The 12858-nt window shown below is 62.1% G+C and overlaps 6 protein-coding genes across 6 annotated transcripts; 3 read left to right on the plus strand and 3 right to left on the minus strand.

The window, feature by feature from the left end:
* Nucleotides 1–1451: 1451 nt before the first annotated feature.
* Nucleotides 1452–2416, plus strand: RHTO_05585 (uncharacterized protein; the record flags this gene model as incomplete). The annotated part of the gene is made up of 3 exons (XM_016419246.1): nucleotides 1452–1503; nucleotides 1557–1697; nucleotides 1752–2416. The coding sequence occupies 3 exons, from the start codon at nucleotides 1452–1454 to the stop codon at nucleotides 2414–2416; spliced, it is 858 nt and encodes a 285-aa protein (XP_016269957.1).
* Nucleotides 2417–2492: 76 nt separating this feature from the next.
* On the minus strand, nucleotides 2493–3248 carry RHTO_05586 (transcriptional regulator; the record flags this gene model as incomplete). Its single annotated transcript, XM_016419247.1, has 1 exon — nucleotides 2493–3248. One exon carries the CDS (start codon nucleotides 3246–3248, stop codon nucleotides 2493–2495), a length of 756 nt encoding a protein of 251 aa, XP_016269958.1.
* A 510-nt stretch (nucleotides 3249–3758) lies between these two features.
* On the plus strand, nucleotides 3759–5661 carry RHTO_05587 (SVP1-like protein 2; the record flags this gene model as incomplete). The annotated part of the gene is made up of 4 exons (XM_016419248.1): nucleotides 3759–3915; nucleotides 3979–4272; nucleotides 4333–4792; nucleotides 4851–5661. The coding sequence occupies 4 exons, from the start codon at nucleotides 3759–3761 to the stop codon at nucleotides 5659–5661; spliced, it is 1722 nt and encodes a 573-aa protein (XP_016269959.1).
* A 244-nt stretch (nucleotides 5662–5905) lies between these two features.
* On the minus strand, nucleotides 5906–8033 carry RHTO_05588 (N-acyl-phosphatidylethanolamine-hydrolyzing phospholipase D; the record flags this gene model as incomplete). The annotated part of the gene is made up of 14 exons (XM_016419249.1): nucleotides 5906–6028; nucleotides 6098–6115; nucleotides 6178–6197; nucleotides 6264–6327; nucleotides 6389–6405; nucleotides 6467–6610; nucleotides 6666–6732; nucleotides 6800–6823; nucleotides 6881–7125; nucleotides 7184–7270; nucleotides 7333–7573; nucleotides 7631–7677; nucleotides 7748–7760; nucleotides 7836–8033. 14 exons carry the CDS (start codon nucleotides 8031–8033, stop codon nucleotides 5906–5908), a joined length of 1308 nt encoding a protein of 435 aa, XP_016269960.1.
* A 292-nt stretch (nucleotides 8034–8325) lies between these two features.
* Nucleotides 8326–10070, plus strand: RHTO_05589 (cystathionine gamma-synthase; the record flags this gene model as incomplete). The annotated part of the gene is made up of 10 exons (XM_016419250.1): nucleotides 8326–8414; nucleotides 8485–8595; nucleotides 8655–8859; nucleotides 8927–9029; nucleotides 9092–9196; nucleotides 9261–9345; nucleotides 9410–9719; nucleotides 9791–9869; nucleotides 9925–10001; nucleotides 10062–10070. The coding sequence occupies 10 exons, from the start codon at nucleotides 8326–8328 to the stop codon at nucleotides 10068–10070; spliced, it is 1173 nt and encodes a 390-aa protein (XP_016269961.1).
* A 174-nt stretch (nucleotides 10071–10244) lies between these two features.
* RHTO_05590 (Zn(2)-C6 fungal-type transcription factor) lies at nucleotides 10245–12637 on the minus strand (the record flags this gene model as incomplete). The annotated part of the gene is made up of 3 exons (XM_016419251.1): nucleotides 10245–10706; nucleotides 10762–12455; nucleotides 12580–12637. The coding sequence occupies 3 exons, from the start codon at nucleotides 12635–12637 to the stop codon at nucleotides 10245–10247; spliced, it is 2214 nt and encodes a 737-aa protein (XP_016269962.1).
* Between the last annotated feature and the right edge of the window lie 221 nt (nucleotides 12638–12858).

Below are 12858 nucleotides of genomic sequence, written 5' to 3' on the forward strand. Positions count from 1 at the left end.
CCGCCGACCGCCTCCCATCCTGCTTGACCCGGAGATCCAACCGTCCCGGCACAGCTGCAGCGCACAGCAGCTCTGTGGATGCGCCCGCAGCACAGCTGGTCATCCATCGTCGACCTGGACAGGCTCTGAGGAGACTAGCTGGTCGACTCTACTCCACTCGACCGCCACAGCTGCACCCGTGTGCTCCGACTCGTCTCAGGTGTTCACCTGTCTTCAATCTGTGACTGCCACGAAGCGTCAGGCCTCCTGCGGCGATGACAAGCGTGTCGGAGGCGACAAGAGCGAGGAGGAGCAGGACCGGGCTGACAACGACTGGTGCTGTCGTGGCTGATGCTATACGTCGACCCTGCGAGTACAACGTCGTCAGTTGTTGCTCCTCGCGCTGCGAGGCTCGTGCTGGCGTGGACGAGGAGGCAGACCCGCTCGCTCGCCTCGTCGCCACGGCTTGTCCTCCTCCGCTTCACTCGCTCGCACACTCGACCGCATGGCTGCGCTGATGCTGCTCAGCGGACGCACCGACTCGGAGTCGCTCGAACGCGACCACTCCCACCTCGCCAGACGCCGCCGTTCCTCCCGCCTCACTCCTCGTCGTTCCTCATCGCTCGCGACTCGTTCGCCTCTTTACGCGCGCCCACCGCATCGTAAGACCACCGCTCGACCACGCCGTGCGCAGGGGAGTAGCCGCATTGCCGCTTGAAGGGACAGCGACGTCTCCTTCGCTGTTAAGCGAGCTCCTGCTCCCTCGTCGACGCCGCCCTCTCCCGACTTCGCCTGCGCCAACGACTCGCTCTTCGCGCTTGCGACTGCACCTACGACGACGGCACACGACCACAGCAGAGGAGACCGGCGAAGGAGACGAAAACAAGCAGGGAGGCCGGCTCTCCGCGCGCAAAGGCCGCCTCTCGTCTTCCCATCCACTTTCGACCTCCGTATCGCATCTCCTGGCATCGTCGCCTACTTACGTCGCTCGCCATTCAGCGAAGTGCATGCTGCGGGGCCACCGGCTCGTGACTGGCTGCGTTGCGAACGAAACGCCTGCTTTCCTCTCGCTCTCCTCCCGGCCAGGCTTTCGTGCCTCATTTCGCGTGCAGCCTCTCGCTTGTCGTTCTCGGTGTAACCTGCGCGGACTGACTGGGCACGCCGCAGGCTGCTGGAGACCAGGCCTTCCAAGGGCGTCCTCCCTGTCGCGTCTCTGCCGCCGGATCAGGCTCGTCTTGCGGCAGATTCCGCCCTCGTCCCTGATCATTTGACTGCCTCATTATGTCGTGAGCGGCTTCCAGGAAGCATTGTCGCGGGAAAGGGTCACGGTCCGGACCGCCCAGCCCCTCCGCTCCGCACTTCCCCTCCCCGCTCCCATTCAGCTCCTTCTCGCTGGAGTCGCGCTCTCGCTAACAACCGAAGGGCTCGCTCAGCTCGCTTGCACTCGCGTCAAATACGCCAATCGGACTCGCATGCGCCGCTCAGGGACCCCGCTGCACGGCTCCGAAGCGCATCTGCACGTCGGTTCGTCCTCGACACCGCCCGATACGCCCTTCCCGCCTTTTTCCATCCGACAGGACGCCTACGCATTCCAACTGAATTGCCGGCCTTCCCTTATGCGCGCACATACCGCAATGCGCGACCCACGGCGAGCGAGTTGTTGTGGACGCCAGATGAACCGCCTCGCGAGTTCACGCTGGACGCGATCCACAAACTGGGTGTGTCCGCTCCCCTTGATGCTCTCGAATCCTGCTAACATGCTTCCGAAACAGCTCCCCAGTTGATGGAAGCCTCGCAACGAACAATCATCCAGCCGCGCCCCTACACCCCCAGTCTCGACAAGCCAACGACGGATAACCCGCCAGCTCTCTGCATCCCTCCTCCTGCGCCTCTCCCGATCCCGACACACGTTCTACAGATCACCTTCCCCGTCTCGCACGAGAAGATGGACGTCCCTATCCACGGACTCGTCTGGTCGCTCAAGTGTCGAACGCTCGCGCATGTTCACACCTCGACCTACGACTCTCGCTACCCGCCCTCTCCTTCCCCTTCTCCACCCTCCCCACCGTCGCCCCTGCAACTCGGCTCGACCGCCCGCGTGTCGAGCATCATGCCGCTCGTCTCGCTCCCTATCGTTCCAATCTCAATCCCATTCCGCACAGTCTGGCCTGTCCTCTACACCTACATCCACACCGGCTCAACCGCCTCGCTCCTCGGCAACTTGATCACCTACCCCGTCCCGCCCTCACCTTTCGAATCCCGACCTACGGAACTTGGAGCGGTCATTGCGAGGTTGGAGTGGGTCAGGAGGTTGTGTCATGATGTGGACGCGTTGGAGGTCGAGGATGAGGAGCTGTGGGACACGATGGCGAGGGCTTGGAGTGTGTTGGTGGCCAAGTTGAGGGAGGAGTTGGCGGAGGATGTGCAGCCGCCTTGACACGGAGAACTCGCAAGGCGCGCTCAAGTCATTCAGCCAGTGGTGAGAAAAGACCGCGATGCACGAGAGTAGCCAGCTACTCCGCCGACTTAGCTGCTACCGCCTCGTCCGCCGCCCGTCTCACGCCCTGCGCCATCTTCTCGCCCGCCTCGGTCCGCAAACTCCTGAATCCAGCTACAACTCCCTCGACGTCCTTCGCTGACTTGTCCTGACTCATCTTTGTCCGTCCTTCGACGCGGTCGATCCGGATCTCGACACCTACAACCGCCTTCTTGTGCAACTCGATGTACCGCTCAGGCGCGTCCGAGACTTTCCATGCTCCGTCGCCCGTCTTGCCCACACTCGCTTCACTGAGCTCCGTCAACGCCTCCATCTGGCCTTGGAGGTACTCGCTCGTCCGCTCGTCCGCCGCGTCCCCAAATACCGTCGCCTTGCCATAGACTTGTACCGCACAGTAGTCCCATGTTGGTACGACTTTGCCGGTCGCAGGTTTAGTCTCGGTGTACCAGCTCGGCGAGACGTAGCCGTGCGGGTCGGCGGTGAATAGGACGAGGACTTCTTGTTCGAGGAAGTAGGTCCCGCTCGACGGGTCCTTCTTCGCCGAGGCAATCATCGCCTTAGCTTGCGGATTCGCCCGCGCCATATGGGCCCTCAGTACGCCCAGCTCGGCGTCGTCTTTCGGCTCGACGAGGATAAACGGGATGTGCGAGGATTGGAGGAAGGGGTAATCTGGGTGAGGGAGGCCGGTCGTGAGGATTCCGAGAGGGTTTTGGCGGATCAGCGTGCGCATGGCGCGCATGCTGTGTTCGGCGTGTTTGGCGGGGATGTGCATGGTCAGCTGTCGAGGGGTGGGGAGGCCGGGAAGAATGCGGCGAAAGTGTGGTGGGAGGAAGAGATGGGTGGTTGGGCGCGTTCGTTTGCGCGAGTGAGAGGAAAGAGTCAAGCAGGAGGAGCGTTTGAGCCGACTCGACGAGCGGGAAAGAGTCGAAAGCAGCGGAATCCCGCGTAGCCGCGATAAGCCGGCGGGGGCGTCGTCCTTGCAGGGTTGTGGACAGCTGCACCGACATCGAGAGTCAAAAGTGCGCCTTCGTCCATCAACGAGTCAACAGCGCCTGTCCCACGGTGTTGTCGTGATGTGGGGTTCGAACTGATGAAGGTCGAGAGAGGGCGGAGAGGGGCGCGGTGAGGCTGGCGTAGCTGTGCAGTACGACCCTGTAGCAGTGCAGTACGGCATCGTCCAGCCAGTCCAGCTCGAGCGGGTGTTGCGGACGATGCCAACCCCCTCCTCTTCCCTCGACCATCGCCTTTGCTCCTGCTCATCCCAGCTTAGAGCGCCCCATGCATGGCTCTGCACCTCCCAGCGCACACTCTCAGCGATGAGGAGCCCTCGCCCGTCACCGCCGTCCACGTCAACAGCGACGGGTCCCTCTTCGCAACCTCGACCACTCGCGGCTGGGTCGTCTACCGCACCAACCCGCTCGAAGTCGTAACTAGGAGGGGTGCGCACACCTCCACGACCTCCCTCGTCATGCTGGACTTATTCCCGCCCGCCTCGTTCGCAGATCTCCCCGACTCGTCCCTCAAGATCGTCCTCCCTCTCGAACGGACCAACCTCCTCTTCCTCGTCGGCGGTCCGCCTTCTCCTCTCTACCCACCCAACAAGGTCGTCTTCTGGGACGACAAGGCGAAGCAGGCGGTCGCTGAGCTCGAGTTCAGGGAAGAAGTCCTCGGACTCGCTGCTCGGAGGGACAGGCTCGTCGTTGCTCTCAAGCGAAGAGTACTCGTCTTCGTGCTTGGCGGGGGTGCGACGGGCATATGGAGGGAGGGCGTGTACGAGACGACTGACAACCCGAAGGGTGTGTCCGGCTAGCCTCCGTTCTCGATTCTCCCGCTCATCCGCTTGTTCTCGGCCACAGGCCTCGTCGCTCTCGCTACGAAGCCCGGCTCGACGCTCCTCGCCTTCCCCGGTCGCCAGCCTGGCCAGATACAACTTGTCCGCCTCCCTCCCCTCGACCCTCTCATGCCGCCTCTCCCTCCTCCGCCTTCACACGATCCTACCTCTGCGCCGTACCCCTCAATCTCGATCATCCTTGCACACACAACCTCCCTCGCCGCGCTCTCCACCACACCCGACGGATCGCTCATCGCCTCTGCCAGCAACAAAGGCACGCTCGTCCGCGTCTGGGACGCACAGACGAGCTACCTCGTCAAAGAGCTGCGACGCGGGACTGACTGGGCGCAGATCTTTGGGATCAGCTTTAGAGCAGATGGAGGTGCGGTCGCGGTCAGTAGCGATAAGGGCACGGTGCATGTGTGGAATTTGAAGCGGACGAAGGAGGAGAGGCAGGCGGAGCGAGGAACCGACAGCGGCTCGTCGTGCGTACACCTTTCCCTCTCGAGCTCTCCATCCGTAGCCTAAGTCGCAGTCCCGCAGTACTCCTCGGCAGAAGCAGCTCTCCCTCCTCAAGCCCTACCTCCCGAAATACTTCTCCTCCGAATGGTCGCACTCCCAGTTCCGCCTCCCTCCTCCCGCGCCCCCCGCTTCTCGCCTCCCATTCTCCCTCTCGAACCCCTCGCCCTACCCTGCTACGCCGTTCACGCCTGCTCCGAAGGAGGGAGAAGGCCGCGCGCAGCCGTTGACGGTGGAGGATGATGTGTGTCTTTGTGCGTGGGTTGAGGTGGAGGTCGAAGGAGAGGAGGACGTCGCCGCACCCGCACCCGAAACCGCACCGTCGGCCGACTCGTCGAACCGCCGCACCTCGACCTCCTCATCCGTCCGCCCGTCCTCGTCTTCCTCCACCCAGCCTACTCGCGCCCGCCCAACGTCGACGCACGAGAAAGAAAACCTTCGCACGCACCCTCCTCCCTCGCGTCCATCCACAATCACCGGGGCAACTCCCTACACTCCCTCCTCACCTCACCACGCTCCAGAGGCGCGCAAGAAGAAGACGGAAAGCCAGCTGGTCGCTATCACGCATAGCGGAGGGTGGTACAGGATTGCCTTTGATCCGTCTTCGGGTGTGGAGGAGAAGGGCGGAAAGGGGAAGGGGAAGGAGAAGGTGGAGGGAGGGGCAGCGAGCGGGTCGAGAACGCCGCGCTCTTCGGCCGCTGGGAGGCGAACTTCGTCGTCGACCGCGGGTGGAAAGAAGCGCGAGGATGGGCCGGTTGGGTTGGGCAAGGACTCGACGAGCGATTGTCGGTTGGTCGAGTATCGCCGCTTTGGGGGCGACAAGGACGGGTGGTGAAGAGCATCCTTTCTGCAGCTTGTTGTGTGCTCTTGCTTCTCGAGTTTGTATGCGTTCGGTTCCTCTTCTTCCTGTTGGAGCTTCCCCTTCGCATGCGCTTTCCTCGTCTTCCTCTTGCTCGTTCTCGTGTCGTTGCCATCTCATCCTCCCATTCCCGATCGCTTACACCAATCGAGAGCCAAAAAGACAGATGAACACGAATGCGTAACAACATAAACAAAGAACCTCTACCCCTCTCCTCGTTCTACTCCCCCCTCCGCTCCACCTTCACCCTCACGGTCTCGCCAATATCCGTCACCCCAAACTCGTCCTCCCCGATTCCGTACTCTTCGCATGCGGAGCGGAGACGGCGCGGGGGTTCGGTCATCTGCGGGTGTGAAGAGGGGTTAGGCGGTTAGGGAGTGTGAGGAGGAGGGTGAAGGGGAAGGGGGCGTGCTTCTTCGGGAGTGAGCATCTGAGGACGCGGAGGAGAGAGAGTTAGTCTAGGCTTGTAGGCGAAGGGGCGAAGGAACGGACCCAAGTCGCCCAATGCATACCTGTGAAACGCAACGAACAACGGTCAGTCAAGCATGCCGCAAGGAAAGGCAGCAGACGAAGCGCACCGATAGATTTCTTGCTCCGCACGTGCTGGTGTAGCTCGACCGAGTCTTCGGGCGAGCAGTGGACCTGCGCGAGCGAGAAGGTTAGCTGAGGAAGCAGTCGTGGGTGAAGGGGACCAGGTACGAACGCTACTGAAGAGCCAGCCTGCGCGAGAGCAACCGCATCAGTAAGAGAAGAAGGAGAACGAATTCAGGAGAGCGCGTACGAGGCTGATAAGCACCAATCGGGATGAAGCTCATATCCATCGGTCCCTCCCTCTTCCCAATCTCGGCGAAAGCAGGGCACGTCTCGTACTTCTCGAGTCCTTCAGCGTCGACGCCGCGCGGAACCGTGCGGTAACCCGTGTCGCCTGAAGACTGGAGAGTCAGCTGCAGAACTGGGAGGGAGGAGAAGGGAGAACGAACCGCCGAACCAGATCTTGCCGCCTGTGCTGCTTTCGATGCACCAGGAGGCCCAGAGGGTGTCGTTGCGCTGCAAGCGACAGCACGCACGGGTCAGATACGCGGCGGGAGAGAGGATCCCGAAGATGCGTGCTCACGTCTGTCAAGCTGCGGCCGGTAAACTGCGCGACAGAACGCATCAGTGAACGAAGACGCGAGAAGGTGGAAGCGGCACGCACATGCTGACAAGGCGTGCATACGACCCTCAACTTCTCCCCCTCTCCCTCCCCCTCCGCGCCGGTCTCCTTCTCACCCAACCTGACCACCCTCTCCTCCCACCAATCCAGCTCGGTCACTTCACTCGACTTGACGCCAATCGTCTTCTCCAACCAGGACTTGTTGCCGAGCGGAAGGAAGAAGTGGAGGGTTCCGTGGGGTTGGGCGGAGTAGAGGTGCTTCAGGGTCGCGATGTCGAGGTGGTCGTCTGCGAGGTGGGGGATGAGCACAGGATCGAGCGAAAAAGAGAGGAGAGGAAAGCGTACAGTGGTTGTGCGAGATGACGACGGCGTCGACGTGCGGGATCTCCTCGAGCGGGATGGGCGGCTTGGTAACGCGAGCGGGTCCGATCACTGCGGGCGAAAAGCGTGCATCAGCACCTCGGATGCTTGTAAGGAGGACGCTCGACACTCACGCTGGCTAGGTGAACACCTGTGACTCCAAACCGGATCAAGCAACACCCTAAACCCTCTCTTCTTGCCCTCCTCGTCTCCCTTCTGCCCCGGCGGCGCAGGAAACTCGACGAGGAAGCAGGCGTGGCCGAGCCATGTCGCTTTCAAGTCGGCGTACCAGGCGTCTTTTTCGGAGGCGGAGAGGGAGGAGGGAGGGGCGAAGGTTGGTGGGACGAGGCGGGGGAGCTTTTCGGGCGGCGGGACCTGCAGGGAGTAATCAGTGATGATCATGAGAGGGATGGCTCGGAACGGAGGACGCACAGGGTGACTCTCCCAGCTCTTCCAGGCGTTGAACAAGGTCGACGGTCCTGCACGGCAACGAAATCGCTCGATCAGCAAGCGCAGGTCAAGAAGACTCCCTCGAGAGCTCCGACGCACCTCTGCCCGGGTCCTACACGCCGCACACCCACCGACGTATCTTCATCAGTTAGCAACGAGCGATGAGGTCAACCTCAGCAGGGCGCACCTTGAAAGATTTCCACGGGTTCACGAAGCCTCCGTTAGGCTTGTGGTGGGCCTTGTCTGTCGCGTCTGACCCTCCAGTCTGTCCGTCTGGGTTGAGTGACGGTGCGAGCGAGACAGAGACAACTAGGGGAGCTGCGGCCATGGCTGCGATTCGGCTTGCTGTGGCTGAGCGTAGCCGTGTGAATGAGCTGTGGAACATGCCAAGCAGGCAGAGCAAGAAAGCGTCGATGAGCGGAGACGTTAGAGGACGAAGCGCCGGTGGCCGACAAGTCCGCCGCCGAGGCTCGTCGCACGTCTCTCTCGCTCTCGTACGCTGTCCGGTGCCGTCTTACTATGTTCAGCGACGGCTAATCGCGCTACTCTCTCACAGTCCAGGCGAGGCTGGCCCTGCGAAGCGACTGCCTCTGCAGCCGCGCTTGCCGACTCGCCGATCGACCTCGCCAGTTCTTCTTCTCGCTCTTTTCTCTCTCCCTGCTCTCGTTACACACGCCATGGCCTCACACTCGAAAGCTGGACTCGCGACACAGGCCATCCACGCTGACCAGTACTTGAGCGGGCCGGAAGTCGCTCCTGCTATCAGGTCCGGCCATCCTCCGCTTCCGCGCAACTTATGTCACCGCACGCTCATCAGGACGTGCTCCCGCTCGCAGCACCTCGACCACCTTCCGTCACCCGACCCTCGAGCAGATCGCGGCGGCCGACGACGGCTACTTCGACAAGAACTGGGACCCGGCAGAGCCTTCGCGCCATATCTACTCGAGGTGCGCACTCTCCCCCTCCCCCCGCCTTCTTCTCTTCTACTGACACTGCACGCCTACAGGGAGACCCAGCCCATCACGACCCGCGCGGAGCACGTCCTAGCCGCTGTGATCGGTCACCCTACCGTCGTCTACCCCTCTGGAATCGCCGCGTTCTTCGCCATCCTCCTTCATGTCCGCCCTGACGTGATCGCCATCACCGATGGGTACCACGGATCGCATGTCGGGATTGACCTGTACAGGCGGACCAGGGGAGAAGACCAGGTCGTAAGTTCGATGCGGTCTTGCCTTTGCGCTCGTGTAGGACGTCGGCTGATGTTGCTTGGGAGTGCAGACCGTCATCAAGCTCGATGATGAGTACCCCAAGAACAAGAAGCTCCTCTGCTGGGTCGAGACGCCTCTGAACCCGTTCGGCGAGTCGCGCTCAATCGCCAAGTGTGCGTGCCGCTCTTAACATACCTCTCCGGCGCTGCAACTGATTATTCCCCTCCTCGCTCAGACGCTGAGAAGACTCACGCGGTCGGCGGCGTAGTCGGCGTCGACTCGACTTTCGCTCCTCCGCCTCTCTCAGATCCGTTCAGATGGGGAGCGGACATCGTCATGCGTGCATCCTCATTCTACCTGTTTTAATCTCTGCGGTACTGAGAGGTGGTTGACCGCGACTGCAGACAGCGGCACCAAGTACTTTGCCGGGCACTCGGACGCCTTGATCGGCACGGTTAGCGTCCGCGACAAGGCCGACTGGGTCAAGCTGTACGTGCGGGTTCTCGGTCCCGCTCTCACAGTCTCTTGATTGACGTATGCTACTGCCACGCAGCTGGGAAGACCGCATGGCAACAGGCAGCATCGCGGGCTCGCTCGATTCGTGGCTCCTCCTCCGCTCACTCCGCACCCTCCCCCTCCGCATAAAACGCCAAGCACGCACCGCAACCGCTCTCGCCGCATGGCTCGCGACCTTCCAAGGCGGAGGCGTGATTGAGAAAGTCTGGCATGCGAGTTTGCAGGAGGACGCGGCCGAGTTGCTTGGACCGGGTAAGCAGCTCGAGGACGGACCGGCTTGCTTCTCGCTTTTGCTGAAGGAGAGGAAGCAGGCGGATAAGTTCCCTGAGGAGCTCAAGTTCTTTGTCGTGCGTCCTCCCTTCCTCGTTGCCCATCCCCGTCCTCTCATTGACCACGCTCTCTTGCTTCGGGCATGTAGCACGCCACATCCCTGGGAGGTGTCGAGTCCCTCATCGAGCAGCGCATCATCTCCGACGCGAAATGCGACCCTCGTCTACGTGCGTCCGCTGCGTTCCTCCCCCTCCGCTCGCTTACTCACTCGTCGTCTTGCAGTGCGCCTCTCGATTGGTATCGAGGAGCTCGAGGACCTCAAGAGCGACCTCTCGCAGGCGATCGAGAAGGTCAAGGATGTGAGCTTTGCGGTCGTTCCACTTCCTCGCTTGTGCCCGCTCACTAATTGCGTCTCGCAGCTGCAGTAAGGAAGTCGTGGGACGAGCGGATAGAGAGGCCGTGGGAACTGGCAGGATGCGCAGGAATAGACAACTCTCGTTGCAGTTAATTTCGTTTCGTTCGCTCCGCACTGGTCGAAAGTCCTGGTTGCGCAAAGCTCGTACTTCCGACAACAAACTACGTACACCTCCCCATTCTCTCACTCACAAGAACGCCACCGCCCTCCCCTCACTCTGCAACAACGCCCTCCACTCGACTCCCCACCCCTGCTCATCGACGACCTCCCAAACGCGCTCGAGCGCCGCAACGTCGTCCTGATACGCGAGCTGCTTGCCGCATTCCAGCATCCCTTGACGGCACAACGCGCGGTCCGAGGGCGTGAGGGCGCAGGTGCCTGCGAGGAGCCAGGGGACTGCGCGGGTAGAGGGAGCAGAGAGGTAGTCGTCGTATAAGGGCGAGTCGTGCGGCGAACCGGGCGCGGCGGATGAGGGCGACGCTGCGGCGGAAGGACCGGCTGAAGGAGCGGCGCGATGGGAGGCAGGGTTCGGGCGGTTCGGCTGGAGCATGCGAGAGCCGATCGAGATGATCTGCTGCGACGCCTCGCGGATCACGCGGTTGAGAGGACCGCGGCGGTGGACGGCTTGGTAGAGGAAGACGAGCGTGGCCTGCCACGCGAAAGAGGTGAGCTGAAGAGCAGAGTGAAAAGGGCGACGAACGCACGTATCGCCACATCTCCGCCGTGCTCGCCTTGTCGTGGAAAGAGACGGGGTCCGCCAGCTCGTGCGGCGACGGCGGAGGCGGTCTCCATCCTCTGATTGCCGCCTCAATCGCATCTGCCTTGACGCGCACGAGCTCGTCTGGCAACGCCTCCATGTCGCACGAGAGATTTGTCGTCGCTGCGACGCAGAGCAGCAAGCCGACGGGAAGGCCGAGGTGGGTGTCGACGTTGAGCTTGTGCGCTGAGACGTCTGAGACGACGGCTGAGGGCGTGCCGTTCGAGGGGTCGCCAGGCAAGTCGGGGAAGGAGAAGATCGTGCGTCGGCCGGGGATCGAAATGCACCGCAGGCAGTCGGTGCAGGCGATAGCGGTGAGGAGCGCGTTTGCCGGGTCGCGCATGGCCGACAAGTCGAGCGTTGGCTGTGAACCGAGCGCCTCGTTGATCCAGACTTCGCCGAGGAGGAGCATCGCATTCGCAGCCGCCGCGCCGAATTGGTCGAACTGGAACGTCTGGAGATCGAGCATCGCGATCATTTTGGCTTCGAGCGGAATCGGCGTTTGTAGGTGCTCAAGTGCGCGCTGAAAGTAGTGGTTCGACTGGGCGAGAAGGCGAGCTTGCTGGTCCTCGTTCGAAGCTCCATCTACCGGAGTCGAGTCCGCCGGATCTGGCGGGCGCTGTTGCTGTTGTAGTCGCAGCCGATAAAGCATGACGATGGCCATCGCAGCGTTACGACCCAGCTCGGTCGTCGTGACGACGTTGTGGACCTTCTGCACGACGATATCGCGCAAGGGTTTCGGAAGCGAGCGAAAGAATCCGTTGTTGAAGGTGCTGTAGTCTTGATGGACGGACGTCGGCTCCGCATCGTCGATCGGCACGGCTGAAGCTGGGCCGTCTGAGACGGAGGTGTTGCTGAAGTCGAGACGAGGCAGTCGTCCCCTCCCGTCCACGACGTCCGCGCCGCTCGGTCCGTTCGCTCCGTCGATTTCTGTACCTAACGCAAGCGCGGCCCCTGACGCCTCCGCCAAACTCGCTGCAGGACCCGCAGGACCAACCGGACTTATGAGCGGATCTGCCTCGACTCCGTCCCAGTTGGCGAACTCCGCATCGAGCGACTGGAAGAACTGCGAGAGGTCGTTTGTCTCAAGCGCAAGAGTGGCGGCGGGGTTGACGAGTGCGGGAGGCGAGGCGGCTGGGTTGTAGAAGGAGGCGAGGGGAGCGGATGTTGCGAGGTAGGGATGGGCGGAGGTTGAGGCGGGATAATCGCTTGGCGACATGCTCGGAAGGGGCATGGCGAAGGCCGGCATTGGAGCAGAGAGGTTCGGGTACGCAGTTTGAGCGAAAGATTGGCGAGATATCGGAGGAAGAGAAGTCGAGGGGTATGGCGACAATGACGAAGTCGAAGCGGCAGACGTCCCATCGACCGCCGAGCCATTCATCACGTCTTCTCGACCGTCCGCCATACTATTCCTCCTCTCACCCTTCTTCATAACCAACGCCCTCTCCCTCTCCCGTCTCCCAACACTCGCAGGCCCGTTCGTCTCCCTCTTCTCCTTCGCCGCTCCACGCACGAACGTCCGCAAGGTCCCGCCGCCAGCGACAGGCCACTGGCACACCCAGTTCCCGTCAAAACAGCGTTTGCAGGATTCGCCGTGTTCAGGGAGGTGCGTCTCGTCGCACTTCTTGTGCCGGGAGCGGCCTGGTTGCGGGTCCAGCGGGGTCGAGGACAAGTTCAGAGAAGGTGCAAAGGTCGGTAGGGTCCACAGAGAGCGACCCGGTCAGTTGTTGCCTCGAAGCGATGAGGATGGGCAAGCGGGACGTACAGGTCAAGCAGCCCTTCCTGGAGCGCGTCTTGGCCTCGCGAGCTCCGTTCTCAGCCATAGCAACTCAGCAATTCAGTCCCAGTCCAGCCAGAGCGTTGTGAGCGAGAGCGAGAGCGGCAAAGCAGCGAGTCGTCTGGCGGAGCGGTGCGGGGAGAGCGAGCCAAATGTAGTCGGCGCCAAGATGCGCTTCAGAGGCGTTGAACAAACTCCATTGAACGAGCAATCTACTGCAGATGGACGAAGGTACCGCGGGAGACGACAGACGGAACGGAGCGTGGG

This window comes from Rhodotorula toruloides (genome assembly GCF_000320785.1).
Source record: "Rhodotorula toruloides NP11 unplaced genomic scaffold Scaffold34, whole genome shotgun sequence".
Classification (NCBI taxonomy): domain Eukaryota; kingdom Fungi; phylum Basidiomycota; class Microbotryomycetes; order Sporidiobolales; family Sporidiobolaceae; genus Rhodotorula; species Rhodotorula toruloides.